Below are 25,887 nucleotides of genomic sequence, written 5' to 3'. Positions count from 1 at the left end.
GTTTCAATCTCAGTGATTCCTGCTGGCAACAGGATCACTGCATCGAGGGACTTAGGGGAGAGATTTCCAACTCACCTGCGTGCAGGATGGATTGGAGTCTTAGGCTACTGGACACTTAGCTCCAGAGGGAGTCGGAACACAGGTCAGCCTGGGGTTCGTCCCGGAGCCGCGCCGCCGATCCCCCTTACAGACGCTGAAGAGACGGCAGAACGGAGGTCCGGAAAGCAGGCGGCAGAAGACTCCTCAGTCTTCATGAAGGTAGCGCACAGCACGGCAGCTGTGCGCCATTGTTGTCACACGGCTCACTGACTCAGTCACGGAGGGTGCAGGGCGCTGCTGGGGGCGCCCTGGGCAGCAATATAATTACCTTTAGTGGCAAAATAAATACATCACATATAGCCATTAAGGCTATATGTATGTATTTTAACCCAGGCCAGTTTCTTAAAAACCGGGGAAAAGCCCGCCGAAAAAGGGGCGGAGCTTATTCTCCTCAGCACTCAGCGCCATTTTCCTGCTCAGCTCCGCTGGTGAGGAAGGCTCCCAGGTCTCTCCCCTGCACTGCACTACAGAAACAGGGTAACAAAGAGAAGGGGGGCATAAATTGGCGATATTTATATATTAAGAGCGCATATATAGTAAACAACACCTTCTAGGGTTGTTTATATACATTTATAGCGCTTTTGGTGTGTGCTGGCAAACTCTCCCTCTGTCTCCCCAAAGGGCTAGGGGGTCCTGTCTTCGATTAGAGCATTCCCTGTGTGGCTGCTGTGTGTCGGTACGTGTGTGTCGACATGTATGAGGACGATGTTGGTGTGGAGGCAGAGCAATTGCCGATGATGGTAATGTCACCCCCTAGGGAGTCGACACCGGAATGGATGGCTTTAGTTATGGAATTACGTGATAATGTCAGCACATTACAAAAGTCAGTTGACGAAATAAGACGCCCTGCAAACCAGTTAGTACCGGTTCAGGCGTCTCAGACACCGTCAGGGGCTGTAAAACGTCCTTTACCTCAGTCAGTCGACACGGGTACCGACACAGATGAATCTAGTGTCGACGGTGAAGAAACAAACGTATTTTCCAATAGGGCCACACGTTATATGATCACGGCAATGAAGGAGGCTTTGCAGATCTCTGATACTGCTGGTACCTCAAAAAGGGGTATTATGTGGGGGGTGAAAAAACTACCTGTATTTTTTCCAGAATCAGAGGAATTGAATGACGTGTGTGATGAAGCGTGGGTTAACCCCGATAGAAAACTGCTAATTTCCAAGAAGTTATTGGCATTATACCCTTTCCCACCAGAGGTTAGGGCGCGCTGGGAAACACCCCCTAGGGTGGATAAGGCGCTCACACGTTTATCAAAGCAAGTGGCGTTGCCGTCTCCTGATACGGCCGCCCTCAAGGATCCAGCAGATAGGAGGCTGGAAACTACACTGAAGAGTATATACACACATACTGGTGTTATACTGCGACCGGCAATAGCCTCAGCCTGGATGTGCAGTGCTGGGGTAGTGTGGTTGGATTCTCTGACTGAAAATATTGTTACCCTGGATAGGGACAGTATTTTATTGACTCTAGAGCAATTAAAGGATGCTTTCCTTTATATGCGAGATGCTCAGAGGGATGTTTGTACTCTAGCATCAAGAGTAAGCGCGATGTCCATATCTGCCAGAAGAAGTTTATGGACGCGCAAGTGGTCAGGTGATGCGGATTCCAAGAGGCATATGGAAGTATTGCCATATAAAGGAGAGGAATTGTTTGGGGTCGGTCTTTCGGACCTGGTGGCCACGGCAACTGCCGGCAAATCCACTTTTTTACCTCAGACCCCCTCCCAACAGAAAAAGACACCGTCTTTTCAGCCGCAGTCCTTTCGCTCCTATAAAAAGCGACCAAAAGGACAGTCTTATCTGCCGCGAGGCAGAGGAAAGGGTAAGAAAGGGCAGCAAGCAGCCCCTGCCCAGGAACAGAAGCCCGCCCCGGCTTCTACAAAGCCATCAGCATGACGCTGGGGCTTTACAAGCGGACTCAGGAACGGTGGGGGGTCGACTCAAGATTTTCAGCAATCAATGGGTTCACTCACAAGTGGACCCGTGGGTCCTGCAGATAGTATCTCAGGGTTACATGCTGGAGTTCGAAAGGTCTCCCCCTCGCCGGTTCCTAAAGTCTGCTTTACCAACGTCTCCCTCAGAAAGGACGTCGGTTTTGGAAGCCATTCACAAGCTGTATTCTCAGCAGGTGATAGTCAAGGTACCCCTCCTACAACAGGGAAAGGGGTAGTATTCCACACTATTTGTGGTACCGAAACCGGACGGTTCGGTAAGGCCTATTCTAAATCTGAAATCCTTGAACCTGTACATAAAGAAATTCAAGTTCAAGATGGAGTCACTCAGAGCAGTGATAGCGAATCTGGAAGAAGGAGACTTCATGGTGTCCTTGGACATAAAAGATGCTTATCTACATGTCCCGATTTACCCCTCACACCAAGGGTATCTCAGGTTCGTGATACAAGACTGTCATTATCAGTTTCAAACGCTGCCATTTGGGTTGTCCACGGCCCCTCGGGTCTTTACCAAGGTAATGACCGAAATGATGGTTCTTCTACGAAGAAAAGGCGTATTAATTATCCCTTACTTGGACGATCTCCTGATAAGGGCAAAGTCCAGAGAACAGCTGGAAGTCGGTGTAGCGCTAACACAAGTAGTGCTTCAGCAACACGGGTGGATTCTAAATCTTCCAAAATCTCAATTGACCCCGACAACACATCTGCTGTTCCTGGGCATGATTCTGGACACGGTTCAGAAAAAGGGATTTCTCCCGGAAGAGAAAGCAAGGGAGTTATCCGAACTTGTCAAGAACCTCCTAAAACCAGGAACTGTGTCAGTACATCAATGCACAAGAGTCCTGGGAAAGATGGTGGCTTCGTACGAAGCGATTCCATTCGGCAGATTCCATGCACGAACATTTCAGTGGGATCTGCTGGACAAATGGTCCGGATCGCATCTGCACATGCATCAGCGGATAACACTGTCACCGAGAACAAGGTTGTCTCTCCTGTGGTGGTTGCAGACTGCCCATCTGTTAGTGGGCCGCAGATTCGGCATACAGGACTGGGTCCTGGTGACTACGGATGCCAGCCTACGAGGTTGGGGAGCAGTCACAAAGGGAAGAAACTTCCAGGGCGTGTGGTCAAACCTGGAGACGTCTCTTCACATAAATATACTGGAGCTAAGAGCGATCTACAATGCTCTAAGCCTGGCAAAATCGCTGCTTCAGGGTCAGCCGGTGTTGATCCAGTCCGACAACATCACGGCAGTCGCCCACGTAAACCGACAAGGCGGCACGAGAAGCAGGAGTGCAATGGCAGAAGCTGCAAGGATTCTGCGCTGGGCGGAGAATCATGTCGTAGCACTGTCAGCAGTGTTCATCCCGGGAGTGGACAACTGGGAAGCAGATTTCCTCAGCAGACACGACCTTCACCCGGGAGAGTGGGGACTTCATCCAGAAGTTTTCCACATGATTGTGAACCGTTGGGAAAAACCAAAGGTGGACATGATGGCGTCTCGCCTCAACAAAAAATTGGACAGGTATTGCGCCAGGTCAAGAGACCCTCAGGCAATAGCTGTGGACGCTCTGGTAACACCGTGGGTGTACCAGTCAGTGTATGTGTTCCCTCCTCTGCCTCTCATACCAAAGGTACTGAGAATTATACGGAAAAGAGGAGTAAGAACAATACTGGTAGCTCCGGACTGGCCAAGAAGAACTTGGTATCCGGAACTTCAAGAGATGCTCACGGAGGATCCGTGGCCTCTACCTCTAAGAAGGGATCTGCTTCAGCAGGGACCTTGTATGTTCCAAGACTTACCGCGGCTGCGTTTGACGGCATGGCGGTTGAACGCCGGATTCTAAAAGAGAAGGGCATTCCTGAGGAAGTTATTCCTACTTTAATTAAAGCCAGGAAAGAAGTGACCGCACAACATTATCACCGCATTTGGAGAAAATATGTTGCGTGGTGTGAGGCCAAGAAGGCTCCAACGGAAGAATTTCAATTGGGTCGATTCTTACATTTCCTGCAAGCAGGATTGTCTATGGGCCTCAAATTGGGGTCCATTAAAGTTCAAATTTCGGCCTTATCAATTTTCTTCCAGAAGGAATTGGCGTCAGTGCCTGAAGTACAAACTTTTGTCAAAGGTGTACTACATATACAACCCCCAATAGTGCCTCCAGTGGCACCGTGGGATTTGAACGTGGTTCTAAATTTTCTCAAATCTCATTGGTTTGAGCCTTTAAAATCGGTAGATTTAAAATACCTTACATGAAAGGTAACCATGCTGTTGGCCCTGGCTTCAGCCAGGAGAGTTTTGGAGTTGGCAGCTTTGTCATACAAATGCCCATATCTGATATTCCATTCGGACAGGGCAGAATTGAGGACACGTCCTCAATTTCTCCCTAAGGTGATTTCGGCATTTCACTTGAACCAGCCTATTGTGGTGCCTGCGGCTACTAGCGACTTGGAGGACTCCAAGTTACTGGACGTTGTCAGAGCATTAAAAATATATATTTCAAGGACAGCTGGAGTCAGAAAATCTGACTCGTTGTTTACATTGTATGCACCCAACAAGTTGGGTGCTCCTGCGTCTAAACAGACGATTGCACGTTGGATATGTAGTACAATCCAACTTGCACATTCTGTGGCAGGCCTGCCACAGCCTAAATCTGTAAAGGCCCATTCCACAAGGAAAGTGGGCTCATCCTGGGCGGCTGCCCGAGGAGTCTCGGCATTACAACTTTGCCGAGCAGCTACGTGGTCAGGGGAGAACACGTTTGTAAAATTTTACAAATTTGATACTCTGGCTAAAGAGGACCTGGAGTTCTCTCATTCGGTGCTGCAGAGTCATCCGCACTCTCCCGCCCGTTTGGGAGCTTTGGTATAATCCCCATGGTCCTGACGGAGTCCCAGCATCCACTAGGACGTTAGAGAAAATAAGAATTTACTTACCGATAATTCTATTTCTCATAGTCCGTAGTGGATGCTGGGCGCCCATCCCAAGTGCGGATTGTCTGCAATGCTTGTACATAGTTATTGTTACAAAAATCGGGTTATTACTGTTGTTGTGAGCCATCTGTTCAGAGGCTACTTCGTTTGTGTTATCATACTGTTAACTGGGTTCAGATCACAAGTTGTACGGTGTGATTGGTGTGGCTGGTATGAGTCTTACCCGGGATTCAAGATCCTTCCTTATTGTGTACGCTCGTCCGGGCACAGTACCTAACTGAGGCTTGGAGGAGGGTCATAGGGGGAGGAGCCAGTACGCACCATGTGACCTAAAAGCTTTTTTAGATGTGCCCTGTCTCCTGCGGAGCCCGCTATTCCCCATGGTCCTGACGGAGTCCCAGCATCCACTACGGACTATGAGAAATAGAATTATCGGTAAGTAAATTCTTATTTTTAGAGTTGGTAGTGTCTGGTGGCCCTCCGCCAGGCTGTGTTTCTCCCATGCATAATTCTCCATGCACTGTCTTTGTGATGTGGTCCATAACACCTGTGAAGTAGAATTACCTGTTCTGAGGGTTTCAAGGTGTGACCGTTTCAGCCTGATAATTCACCTCATGACGTACAGAGCTGTTGTGTTGATCGTTTGTTACTTCCTGCTATAATCTGGTACTATGAGCAAAATATTGTTGCAAGGCCCCATCATGCAGCATTTCCGCCTGCTGTAGTTTAATCTTCACTTTGCAGCTGTCATAAAAATGTAGCTTGTTTGTTTCTCTGTTTTCCCTCACGCCGTCACATATTTTCACTGAATACTGGCAATTGTATTTCTCTAACGTCCTAAGTGGATGCTGGGGACTCCGTCAGGACCATGGGGATTAGCGGCTCCGCTGGAGACAGGGCACAAAAATAAAGCTTTAGGATCAGGTGGTGTGCACTGGCTCCTCCCCCTATGACCCTCCTCCAAGCCTCAGTTAGGTTTTTGTGCCCGTCCGAGCAGGGTGCAATCTAGGTGGCTCTCCTAAAGAGCTGCTTAGAAAAAGTTTTTTAGGTTTTTTATTTTCAGTGAGTCCTGCTGGCAACAGGCTCACTGCATCGAGGGACTTAGGGGAGAGAATTTCAACTCACCTGCGTGCAGGATGGATTGGATTCTTAGGCTACTGGACACCATTAGCTCCAGAGGGAGTCGGAACACAGGTCTCACCCTGGGGTTCGTCCCGGAGCCGCGCCGCCGACCCCCCTTGCAGATGCCGAAGTTGAAGAGGTCCAGAGGTCCAGAAACAGGCGGCAGAAGACTTTCAGTCTTCATAAGGTAGCGCACAGCACTGCAGCTGTGCGCCATTGTTGTCAGCACACTTCATACCAGCGGTCACTGAGGGTGCAGGGCGCTGGGGGGGGCGCTCTGGGCAGCAATGTATTATACCTTTTGTATGGCTAAATTACATCACATATAGCCCTTGAGGCTATATGGATGTATTTAACCCCTGCCAGATCTCACAAACTCCGGGAGAAGAACCCGCTGTTTTAGGGGGCGGGGCCTATTCTCAGCACACGGCGCCATTTTCCTGCTCAGCTCTGCTGAGAGGAAGGCTCCCAGGCTCTCCCCTGCACTGCACTACAGAAACAGGGTTAAAACAGAGAGGGGGGGCACTTATTTGGCGATATGATTACATATGTGAAAATGCTATAAGGGAAAACACTTTTATAAGGGGTTGTCCCTGTATAATTATAGCGTTTTTGGTGTGTGCTGGCAAACTCTCCCTCTGTCTCCCCAAAGGGCTAGTGGGGTCCTGTCCTCTATCAGAGCATTCCCTGTGTGTGTGCTGTGTGTCGGTACGTGTGTGTCGACATGTAGGAGGACGATGTTGGTGAGGAGGCGGAGCAAATTGCCTGTATGGGTGATGTCACTCTCTAGGGAGTCGACACCGGAATGGATGGCTTATTTAGGAATTACGTGATAATGTCAACACGATGCAAGGTCGGTTGACGACATGAGACGGCCGGCAAACAAATTAGTACCTGTCCAGGCGTCTCAGACACCGTCAGGGGCTTGTAAAAACGCCCATTTACCTCAATTGGTCGACACAGACACAGACACGGACACTGACTTCAGTGTCGACGGTGAAGAAACAAACGTATTTTCCTTTAGGGCCACACGTTACATGTTAAGGGCAATGAAGGAGGTGTTACATATTTCTGATACTACAAGTACCACAAATAAGGGTATTATGTAGGGTGGGAATAATCTACTTGTAGTTTTTCCTGAATCCGATAAATTAAAGTGTGTGATGATACGTGGGTTTCCTCCGATGGAAAATTATTGGAGGTATACCTTTTCCCGCCAGAAGTGAGGACGAGTTGGGAAACACACCTTAGGGTGGATAAGGCGCTCACACGCTTATAAAAACAAGTGGCGTTACCGTCTCCAGATACGGCCGCCCTCAAGGAGCCAGCTGATACGAAGCTGAAAAATATCCTAAGAAGTATATACACACATACTGGTGTTATACTACGACCAGCAATCGCCTCAGCCTGGATGTGCAGCGCTGGGGGGGCTTGGTCGGATTTCCTGACTGAAAATATTGATACCCTTGACAGGAACAATATTTTATTGACTATAGAGCATTTTAAGGATGCATTTCTATATATGCGAGATGCGCAGAGGGATATTTGCATTCTGGCATCAAGAGTAGATGTGATGTCCATATCTGCCAGACGATGTTTATAGACACGACAGTGGTCAGGTGATGCAGATTCCAGACGGCACATGGAAGTATTGCCGTATAAAGGGGCGGTCCATCGGACCTGGTGGCCATGGCAACAGCTGGAAAATCCACTTTTGTTACCCCAAGTCACATCTCAGCAGAAAAGGACACAGTCTTTTCAGTCTCAGTCCTTTCGTACCCATAAAGGCAGGCGGGCAAAAGGCCAGTCATATCTGCCCAGGGTTAGAGGAAAGGGAAGAAGACTGCAGCAGGCAGCCCATTCCCAGGAACAGAAGTCCTCCACAGCTTCTGCCAAGTCCGCAGCATGACGCTGGGGCCATACAAGCGGACTCAGGTGCGGTGGGGGGTCATCTCAAGAGTTTCAGCACGCAGTGGGCTCACTCGCAAGTGGACTCCTGGATCCTACACGTAGTATCCCAGGTGTACATTGGAAATTCGAGACGTCTTCCCCTCACAAGTTCCTGAAGTCTGCTTTACCAACGTCTCCCTCCGACAGGGAGGCAGTATTGGAAAAAAAAATTCACAGGCTGTATTCCCAGCACGTGATAATCAAAGTACCCCTCCTACAACAAGGGAAGGGGTATTATTCCACAATATATTGTGGTACTGAAGCCAAACGGCTCGGTGAGATCTAAAAGATTTGAACAATTACATACAAGGGTTCAAATCAAGATGGAGTCACTCAGAGCAGTGATAGCGAACCAGGACGATATGGTGTCACTGGATATCAGGGACGCTTACCTACAAGTCCAAATTTTGCCTTTCTCACCAAGGGTATCTCAGGTTCGTGGTACAGAACTGTCACTATCAGTTCAGACGCTGCCGTTTGGATTGTCCACGGCACCCCGGGTCTTTACCAAGGTAATGGCCGAAATGATGATTCTTCCTAAAAGAAATATGGACGCTTTCCTGATAAGGGCAAGGTCCAGAGAACAGTTGGCGGTCGGAGTAGCACTATCTCAAGTAGTTCAACGACAGCACGAGTGGATTCTAAATATTCCAAAATCGCAGCTTTTTCCGACGACACGTCTAATGTTCCTAGGGATGATTCTGGACACAGTCCAGAAAAGGATGTTTTCTCCCGGAGAAGAAAGCCAGGGAGTTATCCGAGCTAGTCAGGAACCTCCTAAAACCAGGAAAAGTATCAGTGCATCATTGCACAAAGGGTCCTGTGAAAAATGGTGGTTTCTTACAAAGCGATCCCATTCGGTAGATTTCACGCAAGAACCTTTCAGTGGGATCTGCTGGGAAAATGGTCCGGATCGCATCTTCAGATGCATCAGCGGATAACCCTGTCTCCAAGGACAAGGGTGTTTCTTCTGCGGTGGCTGCAGAGTGCTCATCTATGAAAGGGCCGCAGATTCGGCATTCAGGACTGGGTCCTGGTGACCACGGATGCCAGCCTGAGTGGCTGGGGAGCAGTCACACAAGGAAAAAATTTCCAGGGAGTGTGATCAAGTCTGGAGACTTCTCTCCACATAAATATACTGGAGCTAAGGCCAATTTACAAGGCTCTAAGCTTAGCAAGACCTCTGCTTCAAGGTCAGCCGGTATTGATCCAGTGGGACAACATCACGGCAGTCGCCCACGAAAACAGGGCGGCACAAGAAGCAGGAGGGAAATGGCAGAAACTGCAAGGATTCTTCGCTGGGCGAAAAATCATGTGATAACACTCTCAGCAGTGTTAATTCCGGGAGTGGAAAACTGGGAAGCAGACTTCCTCAGCATAACCTCCACCCGGGAGAGTGGGGACTTCAGCGGGAAGTCTTCCACATGATTGTAAACCGTTGGGAAAAACCAAAGGTGGACATGATGGCGTCCCGCCTGAACAAAAAACTAGACAGATATTGCGCCAGGTCAAGGGACCCTCAGGCAATAGCGGTGGACGCTCTGGTAACACTGTGGGTGTACCAGTCATGGTATGTGTTCCCTCCTATGCATCTCATACCAAAAGTACTGAGAATCAAGGAGATGAGTAAGAACGATACTCGTGGTTCCGGGTGGGTCAAGAAGGACTTGGTACCCGGAATTTCAAGAGATTCTCACGGAAGAACCGTGGCCTCTACCTTTAAGAAAGGACCTGCTCCAGCAGGGGCCTTGTCTGTTCCAAGACTTACCGCGGCTGCGTTTGACGGCATGGCAGTTGAACGCCGGATCCTGAAAGGGCATTCCAGATGAAGTCATCCCTACCCTGGTCGAAGCCAGGAAGGATGTAACCGCAAAACATTTTCACCGCAATTGGCGAAAATATGTTGCGTGGTGTGAGGCCAAGAAGGTCCCTACAGAGGAATTCCAACTGGGTCGTTTCCTACATTTCCTGAAAACAGGACTGTCTATGGGCCTAAAATTAGGGTCCATTAAGGTTCAAATTTCGACCCTGTCAAATTTATTCCAGAAAGAACTGGCTTCAGTGCCTGAAGTTCAGACGTTTGTAAAAGGGGTACTGCATATACAGCCTCCTTTTGTGCCCCCAGTGGCACCTTGGGATCTCAATGTTGTTTTGAGTTTCCTAAAGTCACATTGGTTTGATCCACTCACCACTGTGGACTTAAAATATTTCACATGGAAGGTGAAGATTCTATTAGCCCTGGCTTCAGCCAGGCGTGTGTCAGAATGGCCGGCTTTATCATATAAAAGCCCTTACTTAATTTTTCATTCTGACAGGGCAGAATTGAGGACTCGTCCTCAATTTCTCCTTAAGGTGTTTTCTGTTTTTCACATGAACCAACCTATTGTGGTACCTGCGGCTACTAGGGACTTGGAGGACTCCAAGTTACTTGACGTTGTCAGGGCCCTGAAAATATATGTTTCCAGGACGACTGGAGTCAGAAAATCTGACTCGCTGTTTAGTCTGTATGCACCCAACAAGATGGGTGCTCCTGCTTCTAAACAGACGATTGCTCGCTGGATTTGTAGTACAATTCAGCTTGCTCATTCTGTGGCAGGCTTGCCACAGACAAAATCAGAAAAAGCCCATTCCACAAGGAAGTGGGCTCATCTTGGGCGACTGCCTGAGGGGTCTCGGCTTTACAACTTTGCTGAGCATTTACTTGGTCAGGGGCAAACACGTTTGCTAAATTCTACAAATTTGATACCCTGGCTGAGGAGGACATGGAGTCTCTCATTCGGTGCTGCAGGGTCATCCGCACTCTCCCGCCCGTTTGGGAGCTTTGGTATAATACCCATGGTCCTGACGGAGTCCCCAGCATCCACTTAGGACGTTAGAGAAAATAAGAATTTACTTACCGATAATTCTATTTCTCGTAGTCCGTAGTGGATGCTGGGCGCCCATCCCAAGTGCGGATTGTCTGCAATACTTGTACATAGTTATTGTTACAAAAAAATCGGGTTGTTATTGTTGTGAGCCGTCTGTTCAGAGGCTCCTACGTTTTGTCATACTGTTAACTGGGTTCAGATCACAAGTTGTACGGTGTGATTGGTGTGGCTGGTATGAGTCTTACCCGGGATTCAAGATCCTTCCTTATTGTGTACGCTCGTCCGGGCACAGTATCCTAACTGAGGCTTGGAGGAGGGTCATAGGGGGAGGAGCCAGTGCACACCACCTGATCCTAAAGCTTTATTTTTGTGCCCTGTCTCCTGCGGAGCCGCTAATCCCCATGGTCCTGACGGAGTCCCCAGCATCCACTACGGACTACGAGAAATAGAATTATCGGTAAGTAAATTCTTATTATTTTCCATTATAAATACATGTTCAGAGACTGGTGAACGAGAGTGTTCTGCTCATGTAAGCAATAATAAATGTAAGATTTCTGCGTTGAACCCTGATTCTTACTATCCCTGCCTAAATCGGATGGGACACCTGAGTAAAATATACACTGCTCAAAAAAATAAAGGGAACACTAAAATAACACATCCTAGATCTGAATGAATGAAATATTCTTATTAAATATTTTGTTCTTTACATAGTTGAATGTGCTGACTACAAAATCACACAAAAATTATCAATGGAAATCAAATTTATTAACCCATGGAGGTCTGGATTTGGAGTCACTCTCAAAATTAAAGTGGAAAAACACACTACAGGCTGATCCAACTTTGATGTAATGTCCTTAAAACAAGTCAAAATGAGGCTCAGTAGTGTGTGTGGCCTCCACGTGCCTGTATGACCTCCCTACAACGCCTGTGCATGCTCCTGATGAGGTGGCGGATGGTCTCCTGAGGGATCTCCTCCCAGACCTGGACTAAAGCATCTGCCAACTCCTGGACAGTCTGTGGTGCAACGTAGCGTTGGTGGATGGAGCGAGACATGATGTCCCAGATGTGCTCAATTGGATTCAGGTCTGGGGAACGGGCGGGCCAGTCCATAGCATCAATGCCTTCGTCTTGCAGGAACTGCTGTCACACTCCAGCCACATGAGGTCTAGCATTGTCTTGCATTAGGAGGAACCCAGGGCCAACCGCACCAGCATATGGTCTCACAAGGGGTCTGAGGATCTCCTCTCGGTACCTAATGGCAGTCAGGCTACCTTTGGCGAGCACATGGAGGGCTGTGCTGCCCCCCAAAGAAATGCCACCCCACACCATTATTGACCCACTGCCAAATGGTCATGCTGGAGGATGTTGCAGGCAGCAGAACATTCTCCTTGGCGTCTCCAGACTCTGTCACGTGCTCAGTGAGAACCTGCTTTCATCTGGGAAGAGCACAGGGCGCCAGTGGCGAATTTGCCAATCTTGGTGTTCTCTGGCAAATGCCAAATGTCCTGCACGGTGTTGGGCTGTAAGCACAACCCCCACCTGTGGACGTCAGGCCCTCATACCACCCTCATGGAGTCTGTTTCTGATCATTTGACTAGACACATGCACATTGGTGGCTTGTTGCAGGTCATTTTGCAGGGCTCTGGCAGTGCTCCTCCTGTTCCTCCTTGCACAAAGGTGGAGGTAGCGGTCCTGCTGCTGGGTTGTTGCCCTCCTACGGCCTCCTCTACGTCTCCTGATGTACTGGCCTGTCTCCTGGTAGCGCCTCCATGCTCTGGACACTACGCTGACAGACACAGCAAACCTTCTTGCCACAGCTCGCATTGATGTGCCATCCTGGATGAGCTGCACTACCCGAGCCACTTGTGTGGGTTGTAGGGAGGTCATACAGGCACGTGGAGGCCACACACACTACTGAGCCTCATTTTGACTTGTTTTAAGGACATTACATCAAAGTTGGTTCAGCATGTAGTGTGTTTTCTCTGACGTCCTAGTGGATGCTGGGAACTCCGTAAGGACCATGGGGAATAGCGGCTCCGCAGGAGACTGGGCACAAAAAGAAAGCTTTAGGACTACCTGGTGTGCACTGGCTCCTCCCCATATGACCCTCCTCCAAGCCTCAGTTAGATTTTTGTGCCCGACCGAGCAGGGTGCAATCTAGGGGGCTCTCCTGAGCTTCTTAGATAAAAGTTAGTTTTAGGTTTTTTATTTTCAGTGAGACCTGCTGGCAATAGGCTCACTGCATCGAGGGACTAAGGGGAGAAGAAGCGAACCTGCCTGCTTGCTGCCAGCTTGGGCTTCTTAGGCTACTGGACACCATTAGCTCCAGAGGGATCGAACACAGGCCCAGCCTCGGAGTCCGGTCCCAGAGCCGCGCCGCCGGCCCCCTTACAGAGCCAGAAGCAAGAAGAGGTCCGGAAAATCGGCGGCAGAAGACATCAGTCTTCATCAAGGTAGCGCACAGCACTGCAGCTGTGCGCCATTGCTCCTCATGCACACCTCACACTGCGGTCACTGATGGGTGCAGGGCGCTAGGGGGGGGCGCTTGTGCCTGTTCCAGCGTCTCAAATGTCATGGGGGGCTCTAAAATCGCCCGCTACCTCAGATAACAGACACAGGTGTCGACGCGGATACTGACTCCAGTGTCGACGTCGATGAGACTGGTGTACCCTGCAAATAGGTCCACCCGTTACAGGATTGAGACAATGAAAAATGTATTACACATTTATGATTATACCCCAGGTACCACATAAAAGGGTATTGTGTTTGGTGAGAGAAAACTATTAGTAGTTTCTCTATCGTCCTAAGTGGATGCTGGGGTTCCTGAAAGGACCATGGGGAATAGCGGCTCCGCAGGAGACAGGGCACAAAAAAGTAAAGCTTTACTAGGTCAGGTGGTGTGCACTGGCTCCTCCCCCTATGACCCTCCTCCAGTTAGATTTTGTGCCCGAACGAGAAGGGTGCAATCTAGGTGGCTCTCCTAAAGAGCTGCTTAGAGAAAGTTTAGTTTAGGTTTTTTTCTTTACAGTGAGTCCTGCTGGCAACAGGATCACTGCAACGTGGGACTTAGGGGGAAAGTAGTAAACTCACCTGCATGCAGAGTGGATTTGCTGCTTGGCTACTGGACACCATTAGCTCCAGAGGGATCGAACACAGGCCCAGCCGTGGAGTCCGGTCCCGGAGCCGCGCCGCCGACCCCCTTGCAGATGCTGAAGCGTGAAGAGGTCCGGAAACCGGCGGCTGAAGACTCCTCAGTCTTCATAAGGTAGCGCACAGCACTGCAGCTGTGCGCCATTTTCCTCTCAGCACACTTCACTGGGCAGTCACTGAGGGTGCAGAGCGCTGGGGGGGGGCGCTCTGAGAGGCAAATATAAACCTTATACAAGGCTAAAAATACCTCACATATAGCCCATAGGGGCTATATGGAGATATTTAACCCCTGCCTGACTGGAAAAATAGCGGGAGAAGAACCCGCCGAAAAAGGGGCGGGGCCTATCTCCTCAGCACACGGCGCCATTTTCTGTCACAGCTCCGCTGGTCAGAACGGCTCCCAGGTCTCTCCCCTGCACTGCACTACAGAAACAGGGTAAAACAGAGAGGGGGGGCACATTAATGGCTATATATATATATATATTAAAGCAGCTATAAGGGAGCACTTAATATAAGGATATCCCTTGTATATATAGCGCTTTGTGGTGTGTGCTGGCAGACTCTCCCTCTGTCTCCCCAAAAGGGCTAGTGGGTCCTGTCTTCATTAGAGCATTCCCTGTGAGTTTGCGGTGTGTGTCGGTACGTGGTGTCGACATGTATGAGGACGATATTGGTGTGGAGGCGGAGCAATTGCCAAATATGCAGATGTCACCCCCCAGGGGGTCGACACCAGAATGGATGCCTTTATTTGTGGAATTACGTGATGGTTTATCTTCCCTTAAACAGTCAGTTGAGGACATGAGGCGGCCGGACAATCAATTAATGCCTGTCCAGGCGCCTCAAACACCGTCAGGGGCTGTAAAACGCCCTTTGCCTCAGTCGGTCGACACAGACCCAGACACGGGCACTGATTCCAGTGACGACGGTAGAAATTCAAACGTATTTTCCAGTAGGGCCACACGTTATATGATTTTGGCAATGAAGGAGACGTTACATTTAGCTGATACTACAGATACCGTAAAACAGGGTATTATGTATGGTGTGAAAAAACTACAAACAGTTTTTCCTGAATCAGAAGAATTAAATGACGTGTGTGATGAAGCGTGGGTTGCTCCTGATAAAAAGTTGATAATTTCAAAAAAGTTATTGGCATTATACCCTTTCCCGCCAGAGGTTAGGGCGCGCTGGGAAACACCCCCTAAGGTGGACAAGGCGCTCACACGCTTATCCAAACAAGTGGCGTTACCCTCTCCTGAGACGGCCGCACTTAAGGATCCATCAGATAGAAAGATGGAAGTTATTCAAAAGAATATATACACACATGCAGGTGTTATACTACGACCAGCTATAGCAACTGCCTGGATGTGCAGTGCTGGAGTAGTTTGGTCAGAATCCCTGATTGAAAATATTGATACCCTAGATAGGGACAATGTTTTACTGTCGTTAGAACAAATAAAGGATGCATTTATCTATATGCGTGATGCACAGAGGGATATTTGCACACTGGCATCTCGGGTGAGTGCTATGTCCATTTCAGCCAGAAGAGCCTTATGGACACGACAGTGGACAGGCGATGCGGATTCAAAACGTCACATGGAGGTTTTGCCGTATAAAGGGGAGGAGTTATTTGGAGTTGGTCTATCAGACTTGGTGGCCACGGCTACTGCCGGGAAATCCACTTTTTTACCTCAAGTCACTCCCCAACAGAGAAAGGCACCGACCTTTCAACCGCAGCCTTTTCGCTCCTACAAAAATAAGAGAGCAAAGGGCTTGTCGTACCTGCCACGAGGCAGAGGAAGAGGGAAGAGACACCAACAGGCAGCTCCTTCCCAGGAACAGAAGCCCTCCCCGGCTCCTGCAAAAACCTCAGCATGACGCTGGGGCCTCTCAAGCGGACTCGGGGACAGTGGGGGGCCGTCTCAAAAATTACAGCGCGCAGTGGGCTCACTCGCAGGTAGACCCCTGGATCCTGCAGATAATATCTCAGGGGTACAGGTTGGAATTAGAGACGGATCCTCCTCATCGTTTCCTGAAGTCTGCCTTACCAACCGTCTCTTCCGAAAGGGAGAGGGTGTTGGAAGCCATTCACAAGCTGTACGCTCAGCAGGTGATAGTCAAAGTACCCCTATTACAACAAGGAAAGGGGTATTATTCCACTCTATTTGTGGTACCGAAGCCGGATGGCTCGGTAAGGCCTATTCTAAATCTGAAGTCCTTGAACCTCTACATAAAAAAGTTCAAGTTCAAGATGGAGTCACTCAGAGCAGTGATAGCGAACCTGGAAGAAGGGGACTTTATGGTATCCTTGGACATCAAGGATGCGTATCTACACGTTCCGATTTACCCCGCACACCAGGGGTACCTCAGGTTCATTGTTCAAAACTGTCACTATCAGTTTCAGACGCTGCCGTTCGGATTGTCCACGGCGCCTCGGGTCTTTACCAAGGTAATGGCCGAGATGATGATTCTTCTTCGAAGAAAAGGCGTATTAGTTATCCCATACTTGGACGATCTCCTAATAAGGGCAAGGTCCAGAGAACAGCTGGAGACAGCTTTAGCACTATCTCAAGAGGTGCTAAGACAACACGGGTGGATTCTGAATATTCCAAAATCCCATTTAATCCCGACAACTCGTCTGCTGTTCCTAGGAATGATTCTGGACACGGTTCAGAAAAAGGTTTTCCTTCCAGAGGAAAAAGCCAAGGAGTTATCCGATCTGGTCAGGAACCTCCTAAAACCAGGAAAAGTGTCAGTACATCAATGCACAAGAGTCCTGGGAAAAATGGTGGCTTCTTACGAAGCAATTCCATTCGGCAGATTCCATGCAAGAATATTCCAAAGGGATCTGTTGGACAAATGGTCAGGGTCGCATCTGCAGATGCACCTGCGAATAACCCTGTCACCAAAGACAAGGGTGTCACTTCTGTGGTGGTTGCAGAAGGCTCACCTATTAGAAGGCCGCAGATTCGGCATTCAGGATTGGATCCTGGTGACCACGGACGCCAGCCTGAGAGGCTGGGGAGCAGTCACACAAGGAAGAAACTTCCAGGGAGTATGGACGAGTCTGGAAAAGTCTCTTCACATAAACATTCTGGAACTAAGAGCAATCTACAATGCTCTAAGCCAGGCGGAACTTCTCCTGCAAGGAAAGCCGGTGTTGATTCAGTCGGACAACATCACGGCGGTCGCCCATGTAAACAGGCAGGGCGGCACAAGAAGCAGGAGTGCAATGGCAGAAGCTGCCAAGATTCTTCGCTGGGCGGAGAATCACGTGATAGCACTGTCAGCAGTGTTCATCCCGGGCGTGGACAACTGGGAAGCAGACTTCCTCAGCAGACACGATCTTCATCCGGGAGAGTGGGGTCTACATCCAGAAGTCTTCAACATGTTAATAGACCGTTGGGAAAGACCAATTGTAGACATGATGGCGTCTCGCCTCAACAAGAAACTGGACAAATATTGCGCCAGGTCAAGAGATCCACAGGCAATAGCTGTGGACGCACTGGTAACTCCTTGGGTGTACCAGTCAGTGTATGTGTTTCCTCCTCTGCCGCTCATACCAAAGGTATTGAAGATCATACGGCAAAGAAGAGTAAGAACAATACTAGTGGTTCCGGATTGGCCGAGAAGGACTTGGTATCCGGAACTTCAAGAGATGCTCACGGACGAACCGTGGCCTCTACCTCTGAGAAGGGACCTGCTACAGCAGGGTCCCTGTCTTTTTCAAGACTTACCGCGGCTGCGTTTGACGGCATGGCGGTTGAACGCCAGATCCTAAAAGGGAAAGGCATTCCAGAAGAAGTCATTCCTACCTTGATTAAGGCACGGAAGGAAGTCACCGTGAAACATTATCACCGCATTTGGCGAAAATATGTAGCGTGGTGCGAGGATCGGAGGGTTCCGACGGAGGAATTCCAACTGGGTCGTTTCCTACATTTCCTGCAATCAGGATTATCTATGGGTCTCAAATTGGGATCCATTAAGGTTCAAATTTCGGCCCTGTCAATATTCTTCCAAAAAGAATTGGCCTCTGTCCCTGAGGTCCAGACTTTTGTCAAGGGAGTACTGCATATACAGCCTCCTGTGGTGCCTCCGGTGGCACCGTGGGATCTAAATGTAGTTTTAGATTTCCTCAAATCCCATTGGTTTGAACCATTGAAAAAGGTGGATTTGAAATATCTCACATTGAAAGTGACTATGTTACTAGCCCTGGCCTCTGCCAGGAGAGTATCTGAATTGGCGGCTTTATCTTATAAAAGTCCTTATCTAATCTTCCATTCGGATAGGGCAGAACTGCGGACTCGTCCGCATTTTCTCCCTAAAGTGGTATCAGCATTTCATCTGAACCAACCTATTGTGGTGCCTGCGGCCACTAGCGACTTGGAGGACTCCAAGTTGTTGGACGTTGTCAGAGCCTTAAAAATATACATTGCAAGGACGGCTGGAGTCAGAAAATCTGACTCGCTGTTTATATTGTATGCACCCAACAAGTTGGGCGCACCTGCTTCTAAGCAGTCGATTGCTCGTTGGATTTGTAACACAATTCAACTTGCACATTCTGTGGCAGGCCTGCCACAGCCTAAAACTGTAAAAGCCTACTCCACAAGGAAGGTGGGCTCATCTTGGGCGGCTGCCCGAGGGGTCTCGGCATTACAACTCTGCCGAGCAGCTACGTGGTCGGGGGAGAACACGTTTGTAAAATTTTACAAATTTGATACCCTGGCAAAGGAGGACCTGGAGTTCTCTCATTCGGTGCTGCAGAGTCATCCGCACTCTCCCGCCCGTTTGGGAGCTTTGGTATAATCCCCATGGTCCTTTCAGGAACCCCAGCATCCACTTAGGACGATAGAGAAAATAAGAATTTACTTACCGATAATTCTATTTCTCGGAGTCCGTAGTGGATGCTGGGCGCCCATCCCAAGTGCGGATTATCTGCAATACTTGTACATAGTTATTGTTAACTAATTCGGGTTATTGTTAAGGAGCCATCTTTAAGAGGCCCTTTCTGTTGTCATACTGTTAACTGGGTTTAGATCACAAGTTGTACGGTGTGATTGGTGTGGCTGGTATGAGTCTTACCCGGGATTCAAAATGCCTCCCTTATTGTGTATGCTCGTCCGGGCACAGTACCTAACTGGAGTCTGGAGGAGGGTCATAGGGGGAGGAGCCAGTGCACACCACCTGACCTAGTAAAGCTTTACTTTTTTGTGCCCTGTCTCCTGCGGAGCCGCTATTCCCCATGGTCCTTTCAGGAACCCCAGCATCCACTACGGACTCCGAGAAATAGAATTATCGGTAAGTAAATTCTTATTTTTTCCTGCATCTGAGAAATTAAATGAGGTGTGTGAGGAAGAGTGGTCTTCCCCCGGTAAGAAATTGATATTTTCTAAAACGGTTATTGGCAGCGTACCCATTACCGCCAGAGGATAGGTCACGCGGGGAAACACCCCATAGGGTAGATACAGCGCTTACACGCTAATCAGAAAAGGTGGCACTACCGTCTCCGGATACGGCCGCCCTGAAGGGACCTGCTGATAGAAAGCAGGAGGTTACCCTATAAGATATAGTCACACACTAGGGCATTATATTGCGACCAGCCGTTGCTTCGGCATGGATGTGCAGTGCTCCCGCTGCGTGGTCAGATTCCCTGTCGGAAAATAACTATGGATAGGGACAATATTTTGCTGAAAATAGAGCATATAAAAGACGTGGTCTTATACATACGTGATGCACAGAGGGATATTTGCCGGCTGGCATCAAAAATAAGCGCTAGGTCCATTGCCGCCAGACGGGGGTTATGGACTTGGCAATGGTCAGGCGATGCCGACTCGAATCGGCACATGGAAGTTGCCCTATAAGGGGGTAAAACTGTTTGGGGTTGGTTTTTCAGACTTCGTTTCCACAGCTACTGTTGGGAAATCGATTTTTTTGCCACAGGCTACCCCACAACAAAAGAAAGCACCGTATCATCAAGTACAGTCCTTTCGGCCCCAGAAAAGCAAGAGGGCTAGAGGCTCATCCTTTCTGCCGAGAGGCAAAGGTAGAGGAAAAAGCTGCAACACACAGCTAGTTCCCAAGAGCAGAAATCCTCCCTGCGTCCGGTAGATCCACAGCATGGTGCGGGGGCTGCTCAGGCGGACCCGGGTACGGTGGGGGCCCGTCTCAGAAATTTCAGCGGACAGTGGGCTCTCTCACATGGATCCCTGGGTCCTTCAAGTAGTATCTCAGGGGTACAGGCTGGAGTTCGAGACGTTCTTCCCCCCGCCGTTTCCTAAAATCTGCCTTACCGGCACCTCCCTCTGCCAGGGAGACTGTGTTGGTGGATATTAAACACTATAATCACAACAAGTGATTGTCAAGGTGCCCCTCCTTCAGCAAGGAAGGGGTTACTATTCCACAGTGGTTGTGGTACCGAAACGTTTCGGTGAGACCCATCTTGAAATTAAAATACTTGAACTTTTATATCAGAAGATTCAAGTTCAAGATGGAATCGCTCAGGGCGGATATTACGAGCCTGGACGAGGGGGATTACAGGGTCTCCCTGGACATCAAGGATGCGTACCTGCATGTCCCCATTTACCCTCCTCACCAGGAGTACCTCAGATATGTGGTACAGGACTGTCACTATCAGTTCCAGATGCGGCCGGTGGAGTTGTCCACGACACCGAAGGTCTTTACCTAGGTAATGGCAGTAGTGATGATACTCCTTCGCAAGAAGGAAGTTTTTATTATCCCGTACTTGGACGATCTCCTGATAAAGGCGAGGTCCAAAGAACAGTTGGTAGTGGGGGTAGCACTCTCTCGGGAAGTGCTACAACAGCACGACTGGATTCTCAATATTCCAAAGTCACAGCTGGTCCCGACGACACGTCTTCTGTTCCTGGAAATGTTTCTGAACGCAGACCAGAAAAGAGTGTTTCTTCCAGTGGAAAAAGCCGAGGAGTTGTCATCTCTAGTCAGAGACATCCTATAACCAGGACAGGTGTCGGTACATCAATGCACACGAGTCCTGGGAAAAATGGTAGCTTCGTACGAAGCATATTTCCATTCGGAAGACTCCACGCAAGGACGTTCCAGTGGGACCTGTGGGACTAATGGTCCGGGTCCCATCTACAGATACAACAGCGGATAACCCTGTCCGCAAGAAACAGGGTGTCGCTGCTGTGGTGGCTACAGAGGGCTCATCTACTAGAGGGCCGCAGATTCGGAATACAGGACTGGGTCCTGGTGACCACGGATGCCAGCCTTCGGGGCTGGGGTGCAGTCACACAGGGAAGAAATTTCCAAGGAGATTTCGCTTCACATAAATATTCTGCAGCGAAGGGCCATTTACAATGCCCTAAGCCAAGCAAGGCCCCTGCTTCAGAACCAGCCGGTACTGATCCAATCAGACGCCATCACGGCGGTCGCCCATGTAAACAGACAGGGCGGCACTAGAAGCAGGATGGCGATGGCAGAAGCCACAAGGATTCTCCGATGGGCGACCTACACCCAGGAGAATGGGGACTTCATTCAGAAGTTTTCCAAATGCGGGTAAACCGTTGGGAATGACCACGGGTGGACATGATGGCGTCCCGCCTCAACAAGAAGTTGAAAAGATATTGCGCCAGGTCAAGGGACCCTCAGGCGATCGCTGGAGACGCTCTAGTGACACCGTGGGTGTACCAGTCGGTTTATGTGTCTCCTCCTCTACCTCTCATACCCAAGGTACTGAGAATAATAAGAAGGCGAGGAGTGAAAACCATACTCGGGGTTCCGGATTGGCCATGAAGAGCTTGGTACCCGGAACTTCAAGAGATGCTGGCAGAGGACCCTTGGCCTCTGCCGCTTAGACAAGACCTGCTGCAGCAGGGACCCTGTCTGTTCCAAGACCTACCGCGGCTGCGTTTGACGGCATGGCGGTAGAACACCGGATCCTAAAGGAAAAGGGTATTCCGAAGGAAGTCATCCCTACCCTGATCATAGCCAGGAAGGATGTCACCGCAAGACATTATCGCCACGTTTGGCGAAAATTTATTGCTTGGTGGGAGGCCATGAAGGCCCCGACGGAGGAATTTCAACTATGTCGATTCCTGCAAGCAGGGGTGACGTTTGGGCCTCAAATTGGGGTCCATCAAGGTCCAGATTTCGGCTCTGTCGATTTTCTTCCAGAAAGAACTGGCTTCACTGCCTGAAGTTCAGACTTTGGTTATAGGAGTACTACATATTCAGCCTCCTTTTGTGCCTCCTGTGGCACTTTTTGGATCTCAACGTGGTGTTGGATTTCCTAAAGTCGCATTGGTTGAGCCACTTAAAACCATGGAGCTAAAGTATCTCGCGTGGAAAGTGGTCATGCTGTTGGCCTTGGCCTTGGCCAGGCGTGTGTCAGAATTGGCGGCTTTGTCATGTAAAAGCCTTATCTGATTTTCTATATGGATAGGGCAGAGTTGAGGACTCGTCCTCAGTTTCTCCCAAAGGTGGTCTCAGGTTTTCACTTGAACCAACCTATTGTGGTGCCTGCGGCTACTAGGGACTTGGAGGATTTTATTTTTTCAGGACGGCTGGAGTCGGGAAAACTGACTCGCTGTTTATCCTGATGGCACCCAACAAGCTGGGTGCTCCTGCTTCTAAGCAGTCTATTGCGCGCTGGATTTGTAGCACTATTCAGCTGGCGCATTCTGCGGTAGGATGACCGCAGCCTAAATCAATAAAAGCCCATTCCACAAGGAAGGTGGGCTCATCTTGGGCGGCTGCCCGAGGGGTCTCGGCTTTACAATCTTGCCGAGCAGCTACTTGGTCAGGGGCAAACACGTTTGCAAAATTCTATGAATTTGATACCCTGGCTGAGGAGGACCTGGAGTTCTCTCATTCGGTGCTGCAGAGTCATCCGCACTCTCCCGCCCGTTTGGGAGCTTTGGTATAATCCCCATGGTCCTTACGGAGTTCCCAGCATCCACTAGGACGTCAGAAAATAAGAATTTACTTACCGATAATTCTGTTTCTCGTAGTCCGTAGTGGATGCTGGGCGCCCATCCCAAGTGCGGATTGTCTGCAATACTTGTACATAGTTATTGTTAACTAATCGGGTTCTTGTTGTGAGCCATCTATTCAGAGGCTCCTCTGTTATCATGCTGTTAACTGGGTTTCATATCACAAGTTGTACGGTGTGGCTGGTATGAGTCTTACCCGGGATTCAAAATCCTTCCTTATTGTGTACGCTCGTCCGGGCACAGTATCCTAACTGAGGCTTGGAGGAGGGTCATAGGGGGAGGAACCAGTGCACACCAGGTAGTCCTAAAGCTTTCTTTTTGTGCCCAGTCTATTCCCCATGGTCCTTACGGAGTTCCCAGCATCCACTACGGACTACGAGAAATAGAATTATCGGTAAGTAAATTCTTATTTTTCCACTTTAATTTTGAGGGTGACTCCAAATCCAGACCTCCATGGGTTAATAAATTTGATTTCCATTGATAATTTTTGTGTGATTTTGTTGTCTGCACATTCAACTATGTAAAGAACAAAGTATTTAATAAGAATATTTCATTCATTCAGATCTAGGATGTGTTATTTTAGTGTTCCCTTTATTTTTTTGAGCAGTGTATATAGTAAGGAGCTCCCCTTATGCAGGGTTAGTGCCACCCTTGGGTATTGCAGCATAGTTTTTGCCAAGGCCTGGTCCTGAAAAGAGTAGCTCCGATACCTGCATGCATCTAAAATCCGCAATATTCATTTACAGTTTCTTATATAGTGCAGCATATTCTTTTGCGCTTTGCAATTGGAAACAGGACAGACATAGAGGTAGGAAGGCCTTGCTCGCAATAATAGACACAATAATAGACAAAGCAATTATTCAATGTTGTGGCTGGACATGTACAAACCAATCATCTCTGGATATTCACAGCCCCTTTATTGGAGGTTAAGAATGGGAACGACGAAGGTGTTAGAAGATGTATTTCACTTGATTTGTTCTGCTTGATCTTAGAGCAGTACTTCTCAAGCTTGTTCTTCAAGACCCACTAACAGTCCGGTTTATAGGGATATCCATGTCTGAGCACAAGCAACTTAGTTAATTTTTGATGTAACGATTTGTTAAGTGCAGACTAGATGGGCCAAAAAGTTCTGATCTGCCACCAAATTCTATGTTTCTATGTTAATCATGGAAAGCCTTAAAAATCTGTAAATGTACATGTGTCTAAAGGCCGGAGATTGGGAAGCACTTTCTTCTATTTTCTCCTAAGTATGTGTATGAGAGTGGTTTAAAATGAACCTGTTTGATGGTTTGTTATAACGTTTTGTCTCCATCTTTCCAACAGGTGTTCTGGAGGAAGCAGAGTTCTACAATATCACATCATTAATTAAACTTGTAAAAGACAGAATAAGAGAGAGGGACAGTAAAACGTCACAGGTGAGGCATTCTATGACTTCATTCTGCTTCTGACGCTCAAGAGAATTCACATTCCAATGTTTGAGTCCCATGAGCAGGGGAGCCTCTGTTTCAGGGTGTCTGTAAATCAGACTGTATTCCAGTCTTGGACAGTAATGACAAATTCTTTACCCTTGACTAATTGTTACTTTGGGACTTAGGATCAGCCTGCAATAAGTACATTGCATTGGTGTTTATTTTTAGCTGTACCAGTGTCGTTGGTGTCTACGTGTAAGGTCAGATTGGGATATGTGTCAGAGCCTGAAGCAAGAGTGTTACTACTTACAGCAGCGGCACACAGCTTGAACCCAGCAGATCAGTAGGCTTGCATGTGAGGGCCGCAACCAGCTTTATTGAAAATGGTGGCAGAACGTGCATTATGTAGAAATACAGTATACTGCTGCTGGAAGCATAGGTAATCAGAATTTAGTTTCACAGTGATTTGTTTTTCTTTAATTCCCTATTATCAAGTACCAGGTCTTTTTTTTTTCTTTCCTTCCCTCACACTGGAGTGCTTAGACCTCCAAAATGAAATACATTTCCTTCTATTTTCTTAACCTTGAAGTAGCTTTCAGAATATTGCTGCACCCTATCCATTACTCCATCCTCTTTATTATGTGACCCTCCATAGAGGCTCCTTGGCATATACAGAGATAGCCATGCTCATCCAGCCTGCAGCTTGGTGTATTCACAGCAATCCAGGCCCGGCAAGTGTTCATGCGTCTTAAGTACGCATGCCCATAGGGATACATGGGCGGTGTACGAAGTCGCACCCGCGACTAGGATCAGCGCGCATGGATTGGTGAGCGTGGCTACATCTGTATATACAGTATGGCCACAGCATGTTTTGTCTGGCTGTAGATCTTTGTTTTGACACCCTTTTGGCTAGTAGATGCAGGAACAAATAAGTGGTCAGCAGAGCAATTCAGTGGTGACTGCTGAGTGTTTAACGTCAAACTCTGCAAGTGGCCACTTTTGTGCGTGGCCTATTAAAGACGTGGCGGTTTCTGAGCGCTCCTTGTACTAGTGCTCGTTGCTTGACCGTCCTTTTTCTCGTATTAGTTCTTTATTGCCTGCCACCCCTGTCATTTCTTTCTTCAGAAGCAAAGGTATAAAACATTGGCAAATGCAGTTTTATTGTAATCTCTACAGGAACATGCTTTTCCGTAAGAAAATCTTGTATAGATGGTCTTTTAGAAAGATGGAAAAACAAAAAGATTCAGTTGGAAAGTGAAACTGCAATGTGTTCCCTTCTTCTCTGACTTTTCAGTGTGTGCCTCGGAGAGTCACTGTTTTACTGCTCTGATTTCTAGCATCAACAATTTGTTCTGACTGCTGGCATTCTAGTAAACGGAGGGAGTTAAAATGCACAAAATGTTCCTTAAAAGGAAGTCCCCTCT

The 25,887-nt window shown here is 48.5% G+C and overlaps 1 protein-coding gene across 3 annotated transcripts in view; it reads left to right on the top strand.

Annotated features, from left to right (window-relative positions):
* Positions 1 to 25,887, top strand: part of LOC134945358 (BTB/POZ domain-containing protein KCTD5-like) — a 67,293-nt gene that overhangs the window by 21,424 nt on the left and 19,982 nt on the right. For all 3 annotated transcript variants that reach the window (XM_063934572.1, XM_063934574.1, XM_063934573.1), the window contains exon 3: positions 24,378 to 24,469. In XM_063934572.1, the coding sequence (XP_063790642.1) occupies positions 24,378 to 24,469 (92 nt within the window). The remainder of the gene's footprint in view (positions 1 to 24,377; positions 24,470 to 25,887) is intronic.

This window comes from Pseudophryne corroboree, chromosome 7 (genome assembly GCF_028390025.1).
Source record: "Pseudophryne corroboree isolate aPseCor3 chromosome 7, aPseCor3.hap2, whole genome shotgun sequence".
Taxonomy (NCBI): domain Eukaryota; kingdom Metazoa; phylum Chordata; class Amphibia; order Anura; family Myobatrachidae; genus Pseudophryne; species Pseudophryne corroboree.
This window is presented reverse-complemented; position numbering and strand designations above follow the sequence as displayed.